Source organism: Bos indicus, chromosome 5 (assembly GCF_029378745.1).
Source record: "Bos indicus isolate NIAB-ARS_2022 breed Sahiwal x Tharparkar chromosome 5, NIAB-ARS_B.indTharparkar_mat_pri_1.0, whole genome shotgun sequence".
NCBI lineage: Eukaryota > Metazoa > Chordata > Mammalia > Artiodactyla > Bovidae > Bos > Bos indicus.
In genome coordinates this window covers 56,870,293-56,892,816 of record NC_091764.1, presented here as the reverse complement: position 1 = coordinate 56,892,816, position 22,524 = coordinate 56,870,293, and the positions used below count along the sequence as shown (strand labels likewise).

At 38.0% G+C, this 22,524-nt stretch overlaps 1 protein-coding gene and 1 pseudogene across 2 annotated transcripts; one reads left to right on the top strand and one right to left on the bottom strand.

Moving 5' to 3' along the window:
- Positions 1-760: 760 nt before the first annotated feature.
- PTGES3 (prostaglandin E synthase 3) lies at positions 761-22,188 on the bottom strand. Of its 2 annotated transcripts, XM_019961007.2 has the most exons (8): positions 21,839-22,182; positions 6,910-7,023; positions 6,693-6,762; positions 6,043-6,141; positions 4,483-4,572; positions 3,035-3,097; positions 2,152-2,176; positions 761-1,920 (listed from the first exon to the last, which is right to left on the bottom strand). In XM_019961007.2, coding segments are annotated over exons 1-8 (483 nt in total). In that variant the 5' UTR covers positions 21,841-22,182; the 3' UTR covers positions 761-1,900. The 2 variants fall into 2 exon arrangements, with proteins under 2 accessions (XP_019816566.1, XP_019816568.1); XM_019961009.2 differs by lacking the exon at positions 3,035-3,097 and having other exon boundaries at positions 21,839-22,188.
- Positions 21,122-22,524, top strand: part of LOC139183136 (cytohesin-2 pseudogene) — a 30,119-nt pseudogene continuing 28,716 nt past the window's right edge.

Here is a 22,524-nt window from a genome sequence, read left to right as displayed (position 1 = left end):
AAATCTTAATAGGATGAAATTAGAAATCCATCATGCTATATTTTAATGCTGTAGCCCAATGGCTGGCATTAAGTCAATAAATCATTAATGACTCTAACTTCCAGAACATACAGAAAGAATTCTTTGCAAGAATATAACTAGAGGGTTTTTTTTTTTTTGAAAATTTAAAGTTTTTCTATGAAGCAGTATATTATTAATCATACTGATACCTCTGGCATGCTCCAGAGAAAGGAGACCTTCTAGAAGGACAGAAGTCCAAATATACCTAATGTGGAAAAAACTAAGGCTTTGAAGAAAAATTGCAGTCTCCTAAGACCAATGTAACAAAAGAGTTGATTGCCCAGTCTCTAAGTAGTAAGATTTTCTAAGTAGTAAGATTTTCTATTTGTACCATTTCAAGAAAATGGCTTTGAGTATCATTTGGAACAATTATATACTTAACAAGGAAAGAAAAAAGGTTGTGTTTTTCCTTCTAAATCCCCACAATACTCTATCCATACCTATTACTACATTTGCCATTTCCCAAGTTTCTTTTCACTATTTGTCCCAAGGCTTAGCTTGTGATATGTGCTCCCCGAGTATACAGTTACCTAAAGGATTTATCTTTGTATTCCCTGCCCCCAGCACTTTAACACTGCCTGTAACAAAGGTCCTTAGTGTCTGACATGAGAAAGTACTGAAATATGAAGCATTTCTATGCTATGACAAATACACAGAAGCTGGAAGGAATAAAAAGTGCCAAAATGCGAAAGCTCAAAGATTTAGAGGAGGACAACACATTTAGTTTTATTTCAATCAAATCACAACACTTTCTTTTCCAACTGTTGCAAAGTGCATCTACAATTTTCTATTACAGATCCACTTTTAAAAGGTTTTCTGTGACATTATAGCAAGCCTTTGTTTCCCCCAGAGGAATATTCCCAAATTCTTCCTCAAGTAAAAATAAAAACTCCATTCCAGTAAATGGCAATACATGAAATTACAGTAAACCAGACACTTGAAAGGATAGCCAAGAAGTCTTCCAACAGTTTATTAGAAAGAATGTAGACATTAAAAAAAAATCCTCACTGTCATGAACATAAATTGAGGTTTTCAGCCCAGGTACAAGCTGAATCCAAAAAAAAAAAAAGGAATAAAAAAATCCAATAGTGTATTAACATTTTTTTCCACTCATTTGCCATACTGACAGTGCAAATACAAATTTGGTCTAAATGTACAGACTCTCAAGCAACAATGTACAGCCTTTCTTCGTCCTCCATGCTAAGAGATGTAAAAGTTTAAGGGTCAAACAATACCAAATGTACAGGCTTCAAAACCATCTAAGTTAGGGCATTCACTAGTTTTAGCTAAGATACATCTGGAACACTGACAAGTGATCACTTACATACAATAACGTGAAGTAAATTTTTTGAAAAATAAAACTTTAGTGGAACAATCCTGAAGGATATGCCAGAGGAATAACATGTTACCAGTTTAAAGTATCCACCAATTCTTTCAGCCACTTTGAGTCCATGTTCTAAAATCTAAAATTTAGTTACTTTCCCTAAGCCAGAGAGCTTCCTATCATGTCAGTATCTAAGTTATGAGTAAAGGAGACTTAGGTGAGATTTTTATTTATCACAACTGCTGTGTCAATTGCTTAGGACCTCAACAGCATCATGGAAATCTGGGAAATGTTCATGCACAAGGTTATTGCCTTAGCTGACTTAAAACTGCCCCATACAATGGTACATATCAACCCTTAGTGAAGCCTTAAAAAAAACAAACAGGTTGAAAAATGGGTTAAAGGAGGCAAATACAGCATCTGCCTTTAGAGCTATCAACTCAGGAATTCTCTCAATTACGAAATCTTGCAGAGAAGTTATTTTTCTTTCTCAAAATCCAGCGATGACAACATTCCTTACTCCAGATCTGGCATTTCTGAAAAGAATTTTTAAAGATAAGTATAAATTACAAGAGGATAATAACCCAACAACTTTGAATCATTCAAATTTTTGCTTTAGCTATTTGTTAAGAGGCCATAAAGAAATAATCACATATCTTCCATAATCACGGATCTAAGAATTTTAAACAAGTAACTTCTCTATTTTGAGAATTTGGTTTTTGATGTGAAATGTCTCTGTGTAGATCTATTTTTACAAAGATACTTACTTTCATCATCACTGTCTTGTGAATCCTGCAGAAAGAGAAATAAAAATTTCAACCAAATTGCGATAAAATGTTTCTCTGCTAACTGAACAGTCTGCCTTAAAGTTGAAGCACGATACTTTTGACCAAAGTAGCAGAGACATGTGGTTACATTAATCTCATGAACTTATCAATGGACTTAAAAACAGGTTTATTTAAGATGAACAGTATGTACAGCTGAGGATATATCTTCCTATAAGATGTGTGCCTTTTGGAGGGAATTGAGCCCATCCTTTGAATTCCTTTCTACTAATCAAAATGAATTTTTCTATAAAATGGTTTCTCTCTTGGCATTTAATGCAAGAGAAAAATGGCTCAATATGAAGACCACTGGAATGACACAAGACAATGAACTCTAATCCTAACTGTTGAACTATTTAAATAAATATTTTCCAAACTAGATCGAAAAACTTTCTTAAAGATGTTAACAGAATGCCAGGTGGGAAAATGTTGAGAAGAGTGGACCATTATATCCTCCTTACAGATTCACAACATCCATCTGTATACTATATGTCTCTCTGACCATTCTGCTGTTAAAACCTGTTTAACTTTGTCAAAATATTCCCTAAACTGTTAATTGAATAAGGCATATGTCTCTGTACAATAATTATTCTGAACTATAAATCTGGTCCCTTTAATAATGATCCATGGGACACCTGTTTCCTAGTAAGTATCCATCCCTCTAAAATGAACACTTCTAAAAGAATTGGTTTTCCTTGTAGTATTTTTTAGGAAAAAAACCAACCAATGGCAAAAAAAAAAAGCAGTCTTGATTTATATAAAACAACCTGTAAATACATTGTTTCTTACTATTTTATTAAACATAGAAAAGAATTTATAGACTTACATCATCTGCTCCATCTACTTCTGGTAAATCTACATCCTCATCACCACCCATGTTGTTCATCATCTATTCGAAGTGTAAAAATTAGTTTTAAAAATGATGTTAAATTAAGCCCTAATTATTAGGTTGCACACTCCAGAATAAACCTTAGCTCTGCCATAGATTTCCACCAATTAAAAAAAAATTCAACTATAGATTAGTTAGGTACTTTCCTTTCTGGAAAAAGTAGATTTTATGTAATTACATAAAATCCTGAAACTATAGTAGGAAGTTAAGAGTAAGTTCTCATTGAAGAAAAGTGAAATTTTTAAAATTCAGCCAACAAGATACATATGTATGATGCAGAAACTAAATACCATAATCCTGAATAGCAGGTACCTCTGGTGACTAAAAATGGGATTATTTTTAGTTGTAAAGTTTTGTATGTTCAACTAAGTGGCGTGTGTATTATGGTATTCTCATTGTAGTTTTAAATATTGTGAAGAATCAATGGTAACTTAAAAAAAAAAGTCCTTTGGGCTTATTAGTTTGTATAAAAGGCCTGAATACTGAATTCAGCTAAACAACAGTAACTAAGTTGAAAACAGAAAATAAACATAATCCTTGAAAGAAAACATATAGGCTGTGTAAAATACTCTTACATACTTAAAATAAACTGGGCCCAATAATAAGAACTGCATTACGTAAAGAGGTATACATAAGCAGACTAAATAATTCATATGAAACTTCAAAAAAAAAAAAGAAACTTCAAAAACACATGCTTACCTGAACTTCAGAGTTCGAAGGGGTCTTAAAAAGATACTGACTCAAAAACCTTTCAGTATAAAAATCCTAAGCATCTACTCTCAAATAATATGAGTAACTAGTGAAGAGTTTTCCTACATCTGAAGACATTAAATACTGGTTAAGTTTCTTTGAGCAGGAAAAATACTGAGAAGGCTCCAAGTGCAATACTAGATGTCAAGATGCAATGGCAACAGATGCAGAACTGAATACATTTAAGAGTTTACTTAGGAGATTGGTAAAAGTTGTGACGTGCACATCTGGGTAAATGGTGGGACCAATTACTACAGGTAAGGAGTAGCACAGTTTAGGACAATGAATATCATTTCTCCCTTCTCTCCTTTGAAATCAAGGTGCCAGAGCCATGTGAGAGATGTGTAAATAAGAAACTGCATACATGAAATTGGGTACTTACTTTTTAACTCTTTTTCCCCCCCACAAAGAAACAGTAAAAATTAGCTGTGTTGTACTGACCATAGAGTTTATTTTTTTCCCTTACACATCAACTTTAGAACTTGATACTAGTTTTTATAAACTCATAAAAAACCAGTCTTGAAACTAAAGTAATGCAGGTCCTTACATATCACTAGGCCTTTAAAACCAAATTAAACTGACTAGAAATAAGTGTACTGAGAGGGAGGTGGAAGAATGCATCTAAAAGAACTTACCTCAGAGAAACGATCAAAATTAGACATGTCTTCATCGGAATCATCTTCCCAGTCTTTCCAATTATTAAAGTCCACACTAAGCCAATTAAGCTATAGATCAATACAAATATCACCCTCTGATTAGATTATTGAATTATGGGGTTCATACTCACTAGCAAGGCATGGAATCAGCACAAAAAAAGAATAGACTAGAAAAATCAGAAGTTAAATGCAATATATATTAGTAAATATAGTTTCATGAAGTCTCAGTTGTCAGAAACCTTTTTAAAAAAATTCACTAATAGAAACTATTCAAATTCAGATAATTAACTTACTATTTTTTAAATGCCACCATGATATACTCTCATCTGATATTTGAGTAATTTATACCTTTAAGTCTTTCTCTTGAGTGCAAAAGAGCCTGCATCAATTAGTGACTGACCTTATTCTGACCACCCTCGGTATTGACACTAATACATTTCAAAGTAGAGAAAAGCGTATAGAACACAGGGCCTTAATAGTAATACGCCATGAAATAAACACACTATGATTCCTCATACCAATTTTTAAAAATATCAGTTCCAGGGGTATAACATTGTCACTCAACATCTCCAAGTACAAAGTGATTACCTTCCAAGTCCACTTATTGTCTGTCACTATAAAATTGACTCCTTGTACCCCTTACCTACCCCTTCAACTCCCCCTCCCCTGCTGGTAATCATCAATCTGTTCTCTGTATGTGTCTTTTAGTTTTGTTTGTTGTATTTTTTAAAATTAGGTTTGTCTTTTTCCTTCTGACTCATTTTACTTATTACCCTCAAGGTCCATCCATGTTGCTGCAAATGGCAAGATTTCATTCTTTTAAAATGGCTAACTACTAATCCACTGAACAGACACACACACACCGGTTTATCATTCATTCATCAATGGATATTTTGGCTGCTTCCATATTTTGGTTATTTTAAATACTGCTGCAATGAATAGAGATGGCACACATTTTTTCCAGGTAGTGTTTTCATATTCTTCAGATAAATACCCAGAACTGGAATGCCTAGATCATATGGTAGTTCTACTCTTATTAAGTTTTTGAGAATCTCCATACTATTTTCCATAGTGGCTAAACCAGTTTATAATCGCAACAACAGCATTTCTTATTGGCCTTCTTGACATCAGCCATTCTAACAGAAGATGATATCTCATTGTGGTTTTAATTTGCATTTCTCTAATAATTAGTGATGAACCTGGGCCAAGGCAATGAAAGCCTGGAATCCTAATCACTAGGTCACCAGGGAACTGCTCTACCTGTTCCTCTGTTGTTTAATTTTTATTTTATATTGGAGTATAGCAGATGTCTGCCCCTTTTTTAACTGGATTGTTGTTGCCGAATTGTAGGAGTTCCTCATATACATTAGATATTAACCTTTTATCAGATACATGATTTGTAAATATATTTTCCCATTAAGTAGGTTGTCTTTTCATCTTAGTGATTTTCTTTGCTGGGCAGAAACTTTTGAGTTTGATGTCACTTATCTTTAATTATTTAAAAATACCTAACTTTCAAAACAAGGAAAAGAAACCTACCTTTGCCCTTTCTTTTGTTAACCTTGGCCATGACTGGCCAGATTCTCCTTTTCGTAAACAACATAAAATCGATCTGTCTGTTCTTTTATGCTTGGAATCCTATAACAAAAATAAGTGTTTTCATACTGTTATAACTCTCTAGTATCAATATAGGATACAAAGTTGCTTGTTGTCATTTCTTTCCTCCTTATTTCTTTCCCTACACCCTGAAACATCCCCTAGGCTACTGAAGATTTCATAAGCTATCCAATAGCAAAAATATCATTTTCTTTGCCTCCCCTGAACAAGGTGAATAGCATAAAAAGTTTAAAAAAAATTAGTAAACATGGTGTAAGCATAGGACATACTTAGCTACATCTATGCTTAAATAAGACAAGCATCAAGAGTACCATCCTTATATTAACTACACTGCAATTTTAAAAAGGTTAAAAAATACAGTACTGTCCTGAGTCCAAACATTGATAACAACAAAAATAATATGCAAAGAAGCAGTTACAAGATGGAAAACAATGCAAACCATACAATTATATTTTAGCCTCTGAACTGTTAAGAATTATTATTTATCTCTAAAATGAGTATTTAAATTATGTCCATTTCCTCACAATTTAAATTTAAATTTTTTTCGGGATTAAAGTTTCAAAACTACTTACATTTGGATCAATACAGTGAAAAAGATCAATTTCATTTAAATGTTTAAAATTATCACTTCCTCCAAGACAACTGTACAAAAAAAAGGGGGAAAATGAGTTTCTTCAAAGAGGTAAAGATTAGTAATAACTTCAGAGAAAACACAAAACAAGCAAACCAAAGCTATTCAAGCTGTCTGAAACAAGTATTTCATCCAATGATATAAAAATGGTAATTTACCTGAATGTAAGTTTCGATTTTTCAAAATTTACATTAACATCTTTACTGTCTTCAACACAAAATTCAATGAAGACATAGTCCCTCCGATCGTACCACTTTGCAGAAGCAGGTTGCCTATAATGAGATAAAATTAGACAAAGTTAAGCTGAAGTTCACTAAGTGGGTATTTACATAACCTCCGAAATTTAGCATATAAGTAACATACTTCTATTCTCCATCAGAGCATTATTTTGAGGGAGTATATTACAATTTCAAATGTGAACTATTAATATGTTTTTCCCCTAACAGGTGCATTTCAGGTTAAAATGCAATGATACCGTTCCCTCATAGGAAGGGATTTTAAAACTAAGACCAAAATGTTCAATGGAGTTAACCATTTAGGTAGCCCTGTTAAAATTTGTGTGCTACTTCTTTATAGCCCTGCTCTTAAAAATTCAACTTCACATGATTTAAAAGAACTAATCCATTGTCATATGAAATACAGTATGCAACATTTCTACTTACAATTCAAGACACTGGGGGAGGAATTTTTTAGAAGTATGAGAAATAACAGTATTTCAAAGTTCTGCCTAAAGCTCTACTCATCCATCAAAAATTATGTTTTAGAATGTAGCTAAAAATCTGCTAGAAGCAAATACAGTCAAATATGGTTAATTAACAGGCAGTAAAGATTATAAGCGCTTCCCAGGTGGTGCTAATGGTGAAGAATCCACCTGCCAATGCAGGAGATGCAAGAGACATGAGTTTGATCCCTTGGTAGGGACGATCCCCTAAAACAGGAAATGGCAACCTAATCGGTATTCCTGCCTGGAAAATCCCATGGACAGAGAATCCTGGTGGGCTACAGTCCATGGGGTCACAGAGAGTCAGACAATACTGAGTGCACACACACACAAGATTACATGTGATAAATAAAATTTTTCTTTGTTATCTTCAAGACCAAGACAGGTTACTTCGATAAATACACACTCATAAAATTCCAAGAATTCTCACACACACACACACACACAGGCATACACACACACAGGCATGCGCACACGAAGAACAGGTAGATTAACAGCACTTGCCTCTAAAGCATGAGCCAGAAAGAGAAAAGAAAGGAAATAGAGCCATATCAATCTCAACTGTTACAATTATTTAAAAAACCATTTATTTTGCATTTTGGGTGCAATTACTTTTTAACAATAAGTATGTCCCACTTTGATCACCTAAAAATCAAAGTTACAGGAATTATTTGTATTTTTTAAACTTTTCTATAAACCCAAAACTTCAAATCAGAACTTTTAAACAAATTAGTTATATTGTCAAACAGTACTCATTAATCAACTCAACACAAACGAATTGTTTGCTTCCAAAATTCCCAATCCTAAGGTGTAACCGTTTCAAGTTCTAAAATGTTACAGCCACAGCTCATTAATATTTTTACACAATGGTTACACTTGTGTAATGGTTAAACTAGTTGCCACACACTACTCTGGAACACTGGTATCAGCTCTGAAATTAAAAGTTATAAATGGTGGGACTTCCCTGGTGGTCCACTGGCTGAGACTCCAAGCTCCCCATGCAGGAGATCAGGTCCGATCCCTGGTCAGGGAACTAGATTCCACAAGCCGCAACTAGGGAGCCCACATGCCACAACTAAGACCCAGCACAGGCAAATAAATATTAAAAAAAAAAAATTATAAAGAGCGATTTCCAAAGCCGAAATACCAACAAATCATTTCTTTAGGCATCTACTGGCAGACTGGGGTGGGATTTAAAAACGTCTTTGAAAAATGTCTATGACTTCCCTGGTGGGTCAGACAGTAAAGCGTCTGCCTACAAGGTGGGAGACCTAGGTTCGATCCCTGGGTCAGGAAGACCCCCTGGAGAAGACAATGGCAACCCACTCCAGTACTCTTGCCTGGAAAATCCCACGGACGAAGAATCCTGGTAGACTACAGTCCGTGGGGTTGCAAACAGTCGGACACGACTAAGCGACTTCACTTTGAAAAAGAACCAAACTTCTGTGGACTAAAAAAAATAAAAATCACAACTTCTAATGTTACCATGTCAATGTACATAAAATAAATGATTTAGGAGTTTATTAATAGGTTCCAATAGGCCACACATTACCTCTAGTTCATTTTCTTGGCAAAACAGCTTTCTCAATATGTGGTAATATGTTTGGCCTTTTCTATGCAGCTTGTGGGATCTTAGTTTCCCAACCAGAGATCAAATGGGCCTCCAACAATGAAAGCACCAGCAGTCCTAATCCCTGGACTGAGAAGGAATTCCCCCCATGTTTGCTCTTTAAAGGAAAATATTTAGTACTTGTTAACTCATTATTGCCTAGGGAATTTTTGCAAAAACACCAGTGGCTGGAAATTTGTTATATAAGTGAATATTTAACATCTCTGGTCAATAATGTTTGGGTAACAAATGTTTGGGCTTCCCAGATGGCTCAGTGGTAACGAACCTGCCTGCCAATGCAGGAGACACAGGTTCGATCCCAGGGCTAGGAAGATGCCCTGAATAGGGAATTGACAACCCACTTTAGTATTCTTGCCTGGGAAATCCCATGGACAGAGCCTGGCAGGCTACAATCCATGGTGGTCCAAAGAGTCAAACATGACTTAGGAACTAAACAATTAAACAAATTAATACCTCTTTGGTCAATATTATGTTGGAACTTCTCTATGATCCAGTGGTTGAGAATCTCCCTTTGAAGGGGACTTGGGTTGAGCCCTGGCTGGAAAACTAAGATCCCATATGACTCAGGGAAACTAAGCCCACTAACTGCAATTACTGAGCCCAGGGCTCTGCCAATAAGAAGCCTGCATACAGCAAAGAGGCCACATGCTACAACGAAGACCCAGCACAGCCAAAATTTAAATAAATAAAAATAAAAACAATGTTTTGCCCACTGGAGGCAAAAAAAGTTTCTCTCCTTGGCCAGTGACAATTTGAAAGAATGATTGCAAATTGATCCAAATACACTGACTATAAATACTCCAAATTTATATTAAAAAACTATCCACAATTCTAGATCACCAGAAGATGAGATACAGCTCCAATTCTTTACAAAAAGGCAACTAAGAAGAAAGAACAGGCATCTATCCTGTTTTCCCTTTATGAATGTTTAAATTTTGTTTATCCATTTACATTTTATTTTTGGCTGCACTGGGTCTTCACTGTTGCTCTCAGGCTTTCTCTAGTTGCAGTGCTCAGACTTCTCTTGTTGCAGAGTGCAAGTTCTAGGGTGTGCAGGCTCCACTTCTGGCTCTAGTGGAATGCAGGCTCAGCAGTTCTGATACACAAGCTTAGCTGCCCTGTGGCATGTGGACTCTTTCCAGATCAGCAATAGAACCTACGTCCTCTGCATTGGCAGAGATTCTTTACCACTGGACCACCAGGGAAGTCCCCTTTATGAATCTTTATTCATGATACCTGAATAGGACCATTTCCTGAAGGAAGCTTCCTTACAGAATTCTAGCTCTGGTATGGAATAAAACGTGAGGAGCAAAAACAAAAAATAAAATAAAATCACCATTTTTCAATTTTTATACTGATTTGGCAGTATTCATCAATAAATAGGACCATGAGTAATGATTAGATGAAGAGCAGATAAAGAATTTATGATCTCAGCATCACCAAAAGTGGGACAACCAGACATTTACCTTCTGATTTGATCAACATGATTCATTCCAATCTAGAACCTAACTGTTCTAGATTAAAAGAGACCTAAGAACTATTGAACAAGCACAATTTGTAAATCTGGTATGCATCTCAATTCAAACTGAATATAAAAAAGATTCCCAAAACCACGGAAACCTGTCTTAGATATGGACAGAGTATTAGAAAACGTGAAAGCTCGTAGTTTTGTTAGGTGTGAAAGGCACTGCTTTACAAAAGGAAAAAAAAAAACTCCACTCGATTAAAAGAGAAGTACGTGAGGCTTGCTTTAAATTAATTAAGGAAAGGAAAGGAGGAGAGAGAAAGCTACGTGGCAATGACCTGCTAAACGTTCAAACTGCTATGGGTAGATGGGTTTATTATTTTCACACTTTAGAAAAATGATATTAAATGGTTTTGACACAGAATGGTTTGTTTCTTTAGAGCAACATAGTCTAATTGTGAAACTGTGTTATTTAAAAAGAAAAACCAATCTTTTCCATTCAATTAAGACACAAAACAACAAAGACTGCAATAGCTACAGCCCAGAAAATGTGTCTAGGATTTATTGTCCAATTGTCACTTATTCTCAAGTTTTAGTAATCGTTGTTTTGGTAAACAGAATTGCCTGTTGTCAAAGGTACCTAAACTGCAGATGTTCCTTATTTAAAGGAACATGTCTGGGATTTTCTTCAATATAAAATCCACTGGGGAAAAGGGAGGGGGGTAGATAAAATAAGAATAACCCTGTACTGATAAAGGTTGAGACTGAATAATGGGTTTCTGAAGAATTCATTGTAGTATTCTCTCTTTCCTGTTTTGGGGGGTGAGGGGGGAGTAGTATCGCTAAAAACAAATACCCAGATTTTTTTTAAAAAATGAATTTTTATTGGCCCAAGTTGACTTACAATGTTGAATTAACCTGATTAACGAGAATTCTTCTCCCAGCATGTTTACCAATGGCTATTTCAATACTGGTAAACACGCTTTTCCAGCCAATTGAACAACGTAATCTGAAATAGTTAACGGCACCGTTTACCATGTTAAAGTAGAGTGTTTACCTTCTTCACGGAGAAGGCAATGGAACCCCACTCCAGTACTCTTGCCTGGAAAATCCCATGGACAGAGGAGCCTGGTAGGCTGCAGTCCATGAAGTTGCTAAGAGTCGGACTGAGCGACTTCACTTTCACTTTTCACTTTCATGCATTGGAGAAGGAAATGGCAACCCACTCCCGTGTTCTTGCCTGGAAAATCCCAGGGATGGGGGAGCCTGTTGGGCTGCGTCTATGGGGTCACAGAGTTGGACATGACTGAAGTGACTTAGCAGTACCTTCTTCAAGTGGAGTTATGCATTAAGAACCTATAGTAATGGAGGAGGAGCACCACTGGTGACCTGGCGGCTCTATCAAAAACCAAGTGCATAAACTCTTCGGTTTCTGTTCATATCAAGGACAATGGAATCTGGGAGGATCTTTCTTCTTTCCTTGAATTCACATTCAGTAATCCAGATTTACATCATTGTTATGGCCTGAATTGTGTCCCAAATTCCTATGTTTAAGTCCTAAACCCCCAAATTCCTATGTTAAGTCCTAAACCTCATGTGACTGTATTTGGAGACGGGGTCTTTAACATAAAATGAGGTCTTAGAGTGGGCCATAATGCAGTATGACTAATGTCCTTATGAGAGATCAGAATAGCTACAATGAAGCAACCTAAATGTCCATACATAGAGGAACGGGTGAAGAAAATATGATAGGTATATACAATGAAATATTACTCTCAGTTGTAGAAAGGAATGAATAACACCATTTGTAGAGACATGAATGGACCTAGAGTTTGTCATACAGAGGGAAGTCAGAAAGAGAAAGACAAGTATCATATAATATCGCTTATATATGGAATCTAGAAAAATGGTACACAAGAACTTATTTGCAACACAGAGAGAGTCAGATGTAGAGAACAAATTTATGGTTACCAAGCAGGGAAGGGAAGAGTGGGAAGAAGTGAGAGATTAGGACTGACATATACACACTACTATATATAAAACTGACAACTAATGAGAACCTTTTGAATAGCACAGGGAACTGTGGTGACCTAAATGGAAAGGAAATCTAAAGAGAGGATATATGTATACGTAACTGATTCACTGTGCTGTACAGCAGAAACAAACACCGCACTGTACTTCAATAAAATTAATTTTAAAAATAAATTAATTTTTTACAAAAGATTAGAACCATTTAAGGGAAGACCCTGTGAAGACAGATGAAGGCCATTTGCAAGCCCAGCAGAGGCTTCAAAAGAAACCAACCTTTCTGACGCCTTGATCTTGAACTAACCACCCTCCGGAATTGTAAGGAAAAAATTTTTACTGTTTAAATCACACATCCTCTAGTACTTTGCTATGGCAGCCCTAACAAACTAATACGATCATTTACCAGATAATACAAGCAAACTCAAATGATCCAAATCAGAGGTTGGCCCAGGAGCCATTTGGTGTATATATATATATACATATGCATATATATGTGAATAAATTATTATTTATTTTTGGTTGTGCTGGGTCTTCATTGCTTTGTGCAGGCTTTCTCTAGTTGTGGTGAGCGAGACTACTCTTTGTTGCAGAGCATGGGCTCAGCAGTTGTGGTGCACAGGCTTAGTTGTTCCACAGCATGTGGATTCTTCCTGGACCAGGGACTGAACCTATGTCCCCTGCACTGGCAGGTGGATTCTTATCCACTGTGCCACCAGGGAAGTTCTAACTTTTGTAATATTTAAGAGTTCCAAAAATAAGAATGTGAGACAGGGATACTCATGCTTATGGCCTGTAAAGTCTAATAGTTACCAAGTGACCCCGATCTAAACCATCAGAAAATACGAGAGGAAATCCTACCCTTAACCTAAATAGTAACAGACACACATACTCACTCACTTGAAAGGCAAACCAAGTGTTTATGAAATTCCTTTTTGTCTTCTGTGAGGATCATATCACATCACCCTTTTTCCTATTAACCCAGAGAAAGGCTGATTTTAAACTCTACCATCTAAATTATGTTGGATTTATCTCTAGTCTTATACAAACCCTGGCAAAATCCCGCACTACCGTTCAGGTCTGTTAATCCATTTTTTAATACTAACATAGATGCAAAACTTTTTTCATCTCTCTATACATTATGTGAATAAGTCACTAATTACAACACCACCCAAAATCCCTGAAGTGGGACATTCCAAGTTCTTCTGACAAGTATTTTCAAGTTCAATATTTAGGGCTATGTCAATTCGAGCAATTAAAATTTGCATTACCTAAAATTCTCCTCTGTAGTTTTGACTAAAATTTCTTAGTTTGTCTTAGAATGAATGACAGAGTGGAAACCACATTTGTTCCCAAATACTACTTTTAACATACTAGAATCTGGTGCATCTTAACTATGGTTTGTATGAAAACAATAAGCACTTCTCTCCTTATTTTAAATTGGAGAATGATTCTTTACAATGTTGTGTTGGTTTCTATCTTACAACATGAATCAGCTGTTAAGTATTCATATGTTGCTTAGCTGCTCAATCATGTCTAGACTTTTTAGCAACCCCACAGACTGCAGCCCACCAGGCTCCTCTGTTCATGATTTTCCATTCAAGAATATCAGAGTGGGTTGCCATTTTCTACTTCAGAAGATCTTCCCAACCTAGAGATAGAACTCACATCTCCTGCATTGCAGGCGAATTCTTACCACTGAGCTCTGAGGCAAGGGCACTTCTCCCTTTAAAAAAAATGGACGCACCACTGACTTCCCCTAGTGGTCCAGTGGTTAAGATGCCATTTTCCCAATGCAGGGGTCATGGGTTCTTTCCTTGGTCGGGATCCTGCATGCGGTACAGATTGGCCAAAAAACAAAACAAAAAATGTTCTACTTTTGTAAAAGTACTTAAAGGGCTTGAAAAATGTGATATGAGCACATGCTAAATGACAAGAATCTTTGTGATAAAACAAATATTGTTAAATGTGTTTTGGGACTTCCCTGGTGGTCCATGCTCCCAATGCAGGGGACCCAGGTTCAATTCCCAGTCAGGGAACTAGATACCGCACATCTCAACTAAAGATCCTGCATGCCACAACGAAAACTGAAGACACAAAGTGGCCACAACTGAAACCTGGCACAGCCAAAGTAGTAAGTACATTTTGAAAAGATAAATCTGGGCTTCCCTTGTGGCTCAGTGGTAAAGAATCTGCCTGCCAATGGGTTCGATCCCTGGTCTGGGAAGATCCCATGTGCCACAGAGCAACTAAGCCTGTGCAGACTCTATTGAGTCTGTGCTCCAGAGCTTGAGAGTCGCAACTACTGAGCCCTTGTGCCACTAATGAAGCCCACGTGTCCTAGAGCCCAAGCTCCCCAACAAGTGAAGCCACTGCAAGGGAAACCTCGGGCACTGCAACTAGGTAGCAACCCTCCCACTGGTAGCAACTAGACAAAAACCCATGTAGCAACAAAGACCCAGCACAGATAAAAATAAATAAGAAATTAAAAAATGTATTAGGTTTTATCTTCAACTGATGGGCACATATAGAAATTAATCAAGCATAAAAAGTTAAAGTATTACTTTTTTACCGAAAGGCCAATTTCTTTGGATGTAAAAAAAAATTGGAGGGGAGAAGAAAAGGGCAGAATCTCTTAAAAGAGAATCTATGGTAATACCACTCAATTAATTAAGAGAAAGATCAGTCTGATCAAATTATAACTAATAAATATTCCCAAAATAAACATTTCCCTAATAAAGGGCTCACAAACAAGTCAAATGTAATTTGAGGATATATACTCATTTGGTGGTACTTCTTTTCCAGATTTCCCCAAATACAGCAAAGTCTCAGTTAACAGAATCTAAAGCTATAGATGACTCTCACCAACTTTACCTTTCAACTACTGACCAGCAATCTACTTTTCAATCTATATGATATATAGCTGAATTTGACCAAAGATGTGATATAGCAGAACACAGGACCAGCTGTAGAAGATCTGAGTTAGTCCCAACCTTCACTGTCAAGAACCTCATAGTCAAGCCTTATAGCTAAGAGATTTATTTTATTTTTTTTTAAATTTTATGTTTAAACTTTACATAATTGTATTAGTTTTGCCAAATATCAAAATGAATCCGCCACAGGCATACATGTGTTCCCCATCCTGAACCCTCCTCCCTCCTCCCTCCCCACACCATCCCTCTGGGTCGTCCCAGTGCACCAGCCCCAAGCATCCAGTATCGCGCATCGAACCTGGACTGGCAACTCGTTTCTTACATAATATTCTACATGTTTCAATGTCACTCTCCCAAAACTTCCTACCCTCTCCCTCTCCCACAGAGTCCATAAGACTGTTCCATACATCAGTCTCTTTTGCTGTCTTGTACACCAGGTTATTGTTACCATCTTTCTAAATTCCATATATATGCGTTAGTATACTGTATTTATGTTTTTCCTTCTGGCTTACTTCACTCTGTATAATAGGCTCCAGTTTCATCCACCTCATTAGAACTGATTCAAATGTATTCTTTTTAATGGCTGAGTAATACTCCATTGTGTATATGTACCACAGCTTTCTTATCCATTCATCTGCTGATGGACATCTAGGTTGCTTCCATGTCCTGGCTATTATAAACAGTGCTGCGATGAACATTGGGGTACACGTGTCTCTTTCCCTTCTGGTTTCCTCAGTGTGTATGCCCAGCAGTGGGATTGCTGGATCATAAGGCAGTTCTATTTCCAGTTTTTTAAGGAATCTCCACACTGTTCTCCATAGTGGCTGTACTAGTTTGCATTCCCACCAACAGTGTAAGAGGGTTCCCTTTTCTCCACACCCTCTCCAGCATTTATTATTTGTAGACTTTTGGATCGCAGCCATTCTGACTAGAATTTGAATATTATTCAATAAACAAGTATTTATTGAGCACAATACCAGGAACTGTCTAGATACAACTGTCCAGAGATAAAATCCTGTGCCTTTAAGAAACTCACATTCAAGTTGGATGACATTTAGCCCAAAAGTCTTCTATGAAACATGGGTGTAGATGGTTCAGATCCATTACTAGTTATGGTTTATCTTTCTTAAAGCATAAATATGTGATACACCATAAGATACTTGTGTTGGGTAGCACTTTGAAAGGTAACTCATCTGTGTATTTAACTGTAAGATACATTATGACATACAGCCTCACATACTTTATTCAGAAGTAATGACAGTCCTCTATGAGTTCATTTTTAATGGAACATGATGTTTGAATTAAAAGATCACTTTGAATTCTAAGATACAACAATAGTAATCAGAAGACTAAAATTTTTTTAAAGTAGAACTTAATGGAGTAAATATACTCTATGTTTAGAGGATAAACTAAACATTTCTAGTAAATGGAAAGCTTCTTAAAGACTAGAATCACTCATTTTTAATATACCTAGACTATTTTTAAACATCTAGAAAAATTATAGGGACTTCCCTGTGGTCCAGAGGCTAAGACTCCACGCTCCCAATCAAAGGGGCCCAGGTTCTATCATCCCTGATCAGGGAACTAGATCCCACATGCTGGAACTAAGACCAGGCACAGCCAAACAAATAAACAAACATTAAAAATAAAAAAAATTTTTAAAGGAAAAAAAATTTTTTTTAAAGGAGAAAACAGAAAAAAAGTTTAAAAACGATGTCACAGAAGTTCAGAATAACTGACACTTTAAGTCTGGAAACTGGCCTATCATTTACAAAAAAAGAAACTGGTAATCTATTTCAGTTTGTATCAAGTGAGGAATGATATGGAAACATGAATATTCTGCTAAAAAATAAAAAAAGCAGTTCCAGTTAGTTAAGTATTATCAAAAGTCCTGCCTGTAAACATCTAAAACCAAACTCTCTTTCACATATTCTTTGCTCACAGAAACCCAGATATCCTTCTCATATTTTCAGATCTTCTGTATGTCAGTTGCACTACTATGTAAAACTTTCTGGAAAAGTGATCTGAATATACATGTAAGTCCAATGATTCCCAAACTGGGTGCCAAGGTGGATCACAGCTCTATGGGAGAATTTACAGAGCTGTCACAGGAGATTTCAAATTTAAAAGGAATTCAGCGATACTCAGCTTCAGTCAAGATACCAAGTAGCTCAGTTTCAACAGTAGATTATTGCACTATATCCTTCTTCTCCACTAAGTTTCATCTTTGCAAAGCTGGATTTCTGGAGGCTGTTCTAATTTAAAACTAACAAAATAACACAACAAACCAAACACAAACAAACAAAAAAAATCAATGCGGAATTGAGATGGAAGTATCCAATCTGATTTCAAGGTATAACAAGTGATAGAGTGCCCAAAAAGCAGACACCTTCCATTAATAACCATAGTTATTCAAGAAACTACATTTTTCTTGCAATTTATGTGTATTAGTTTTCCAAAGAGTTAGGAGGTTGTTAGGACAAAGCATTTAAGTTGTTTGGATCCAACTACCTAATAAATAGAACTGCTAGGTTACGCCATTTGGCTGTCTAGCAGCACCATTAAAAAACTAACCAACCCAGAACAGTTAACAACAAAAACAGAAACACTACCAAGACACCAAGGGGTCAATGAACCTTTGTGCTAGTTCCTTTCTTTGGTAATTACTACTTTAAAATATAAAAGTGAATATGTTCTTAAATACACTATTCCCGCCCCAACTTAGTGCCTTACTTCCAAGCAACTCTATGACTTTCCCACTTTTGTGCACATACCCTTTTAACATTGTCAAACCAGGTACAATGTTTAATTTTCCTTCATATAAATAAAACTGAAGCAAGGTCACTCTCTCATTGCGTCCATTACAGATTTCAGAGCCTCATATCTCAGGAAGTGGCAAGGTTTTAATAGAAGCAGTTATATTAGATAATAAAACTGAGCTACAGACATGTTTAGTGATCGTGAAGTCGCTCAGTCGTGTCCGACTCTTTGCGACCCCATGGACTGTAGCCCAGCAGGCTCCTCTGTCCATGGGATTCTCCAGGCAAGAATAATGGAGTGGGTTGCCATTTCCTTATTGGAAATACAAGGACCACTTGGACAATTATTCTCCCTTTTCATAAGGTAGGGGAAAAAAAATTTCTGTCAGAAATTCTAGGTTCAAATCATAGTTGAAGAACTAAACCTTGTAATAATACTCAAAATTTAAAAAAACACCTCTGTGACTTACATCCTTTCAGTAAACAAAGACAATTAAGCATAGTGAGGTGGAAAGAGCCCTGACATAAACCCTTTCTAGCAATCAACTATGGGTACATGAGAAGATCAACTATTGCATAGACAATCCACAAAAAAAACGTTTTATTTGGCTCTGGAATAGAACACAGGTGAATTGGCATCTTCCTGGAAAACCACAAGTTCAAAGGTGTTCTGGGGAAGTCAGCTTGTAAATGTAAAATCTATCACTGCCAATCTACACAGCAAATAATAACACTTTAAAATACACTAGATACAGCAATTTTCAATTTAGTGTTTCAGAACTAGACTGATTCTAAACAGTTGATATTACAAAGGTATTTTTTCCTGGGATGCAATTATCACTAACCACCTATGACTCCACAATGATACAGCTTCTAGAAGATCTTTAAACACAATTCAACAGGAAAATCTTAACAATACATACTGGTCTGCACTCAAGTCACCTGTCACTTTGCTTCTACTGCCTTCTAGTGCAAACACAGAAAAAAAAAAACGAAAAGAAAATCCAGTTGCCAGGTTACAGTGGTTAGGAAATCAACACTGAACAAAAGCCATCATCAGTTACTCTTAGCTTATAGACATTAACCATATGCTGTATGGTCATTATTACCATTTGTTTTGGAGATTGAAAACAGATGGATTTTATTTTGGGAATAATCTTACAAAGCTGAATGATGGCAAAGAAAGTACGATGTTAACCAACGGTAACAATAGTCACAGTAAGTTTCTGGACAGTGTAACAATTTAAGTAAAAGACACTGGAAAGAATGACTTCAAATAGCTCAAATCTAAACATTTTACGCCATCTCTTAACAGGTTCAACTTAAAACCAACTACAATAGCTTAAAAAAGAAAAAGTAAAGTAGCACCCTCTGCGGGGGATTTGTGTGGGTCTTAAACAGAGGAGAGGTCCTCAATTTCAGCATTCTCTAAGGTAGGAGAATGACTTCCCTGGTGGCTCAGACGGTAAAGCGTCTGCCTACAACGCGGGAGACTTGGATTCGATCTCTGGGTCGGGAAGATCCCTTGGAGAAGGAAAGAGCAACCCACTCCCGTTCTGGAGAATCCTGGTAGGCTACAGTCCGAGAGTCGGACACGACTGAGCGACTTCACTTCTATATAAACTACTAGACAAAAGTTTAAAAACTTGAAAGAAATTTATCTAGGGAATGACGACTGAAGAGCTAAGAAGTGATAAAAAGCAGACCCTAAACCCTTGAGATGTCCGGCAAAAACGTCTTTCTCCACAACTAAAACAATGTTTCCAGCAGACATCAACAAAATGAACCCTCATCAGCCAAGATTCTTCCTAGGACTCTTACTAAAAAGTCGTTTCCAACTCAAGTAACTGACTCATAATACTCATCTTGTAAATTCATTCAGTCATTAATAAGATCTCCTAGAGAACTTGCTAGAGGGTATATATGGAGTTATCTTACAACGAATGAGATTTACCTGGACTCTTCAAAACACTCATTTTGAAAGTAGCATTCTTAACTATAGACAGACTGCTTTTAGAAATAGTGATTGTTACACTTTTCCCGAGTTCTTTATTTATAATACAAATACTTAATATCTCTTACCTATTTAACTATTTCATGTGACCTCCCAGAGTGCTTCTATTTCAAACCATATTCAACGTACTATTTCTTCGTGAAAAGATTTGCTTGGCTACATTTAACCTATTAAAAGTTGGTAATGCCTTACGTGAGGATTCATGTTCTCACAGTTTTAAAAATTGACAATCCTTGTACATTATCTGGAATACGGATTTCTTAAGAGTAAAAGCACAAACTACGTAGATTAAAATCTATTATATACTTTTGGGGGTGGAGGAATCCTTTCAAATTCTAACATTTACAATAATACACGCGTTCTTCTCAAGGCTTATTTTCCATCGTTAACTAGCTCTGGTGTTTTTTTCCATATCCATTTAGATGTCTAACTATACTCACCTCAAAATCATTATTAAGAAAACCCTTGAAAGTGCATTATTTTTTCCAGGAATAAAAACTGTTGCCCTCAATTGCTCTCCATATGCAATTTTTAGGAAGCATTTAGTGCCAAAAAACTCTCACATCTGAAAAGGTAAAGCTTTTCCTGAGAAAAATTTACAGGCTGAAAGTGGCGGTGCCAAGAATTCTCATTTGGTTAAAATCATCAAGGTTTCCCTGTATCATAAAATTTCTAAAGTATCTAGTCACCTCACATAAACAAATTTGAGCCAAAGTAGTGACATACCTGTTTCATCCTTAAATTAAGCTAGGATAACGAAAGCTCGCCTAAAGTTTAACATAGAACACAGAAAATGTCCACAAGTATTTCTCGACTCCAACACGTGCAGAACTCCCCGCTCAATGGTAATTCCTCGCTGCCAGGGACACGATTGAGTTTTGGCAACCTTCACTCCCTTAGCGAGACTGGAGTCAGGAGGAAGTCTGGAAAGACCATACTCAAGCAATCACGACACCCGAGAGGGAAATTAAGTTGCGAAGAAGGTATGGCCTCCCTCCAGTCGCCTAGAAGTACCTGTCGCTCGCGGGGGAGGGCCGCGTGGTGCTCTACGACGAGCTCCAGCAGCCTCGTGGTAGCACCCACCGCAGGTGCACTTGGCCCCGGGCCTAGTCCCAGCATCACAGAGCGACAGGGGCAAACTGCCCCTGGAGCGGAGCAGAGGCCCACGAGGGTCCACGCCTCCAGGGCGCCCGCGTGGTCAAAAGCTCACGGGAGATTAAGGCCTACGGCTAAGTTACCGAGAGTTAGGAGCGGCCCGCCCGGCCGATGGGGGGTAAGTGGGATTTCCGGCACAAGCAAGCCAAAGGCCAGTTTAGAGGTGGGGAAAGCGGACATCGGAGGAAAAATGTCCTCCACCAGCCAACGGTAACCGGAACTAGGATAATGAACCTCCCACCCCCAGGCAAGAACGATTTCCACCGAGGACGAAAGCCGAGGGTGCCGAAAGAGGGGGAGGGGAAGGGACGGCTTCCCGGCAGCCCCCCGCGCGGCCTCGGCCTCCCTCCCGGACGACCTTCTCTCGGCGGGGTATCGCACTCACATCGTGAAACGGGGCAGGGGGACGGGCGAACGGGTTGGCGGGCCTCTCCGGCGGCAGCTCCTGGGCAGGCGACTCCTCTCCGGTGGCGACTCCGGCGTCTTCTCCCCAGTCGCGGCCTCTTCTCGCTTTCCTCAAGCGACGGCGGCGGCGGGCTCGACCTGGCTCCCCAGAATGCACCGCGCGGGGAGAGCGACTCCTCCGGTCGGAGAGAAGAGGAAAGTGTAGGAAAAGGGGCGCGAGGACGGAGAATGAACGTGCGTGCGTGCGAGCGAGGGGTGGTGAGGCCGGGCGGCGGCTGGTGACGCAGCAAAATGCCCGGGCCTAGCCGCCGCGCGTGCGCACTCTTTGTTTTCGGGGTCCTGCGCGGCTTTCTAGAGATATCTACGGAAAGGGCGGGGCCTCCCAGCTCCTTCGCGATCCTTCCCGGCGCTGGCTCCGCCCTACGTCCGCAGCCTCTGGCCGGACTGGTTCCCGCCGCTCCTCCCGCGCTCCACCCTAGCGGTGGAAAACCGTTGGCAGTCTAACCGCCGCGCCACGCGCCTCGGACTCTCTCCCAGAAAAACGGCCGCGTTGACCGCGGGAGAAAGGCCGAGGCGAAGGGTGCGGAGCCCAGAGTCTCGGAAAGTGAAGTGGAGGTTCGGTTACCCTTAAAGAGAGTAAACCAGTCCGCTGAGGAGACTGCACCG

Coding starts and splice junctions, on each gene's coding strand:
- PTGES3 (XM_019961007.2), bottom strand. Junction 2,177..3,034: donor AAGTAGATGGAGCAGATGAT/GTAAGTCTATAA, acceptor CTCTTTCTGCAG/GATTCACAAGACAGTGATGA. Junction 1,921..2,151: donor ACAAGACAGTGATGATGAAA/GTAAGTATCTTT, acceptor AATTCTTTTCAG/AAATGCCAGATCTGGAGTAA.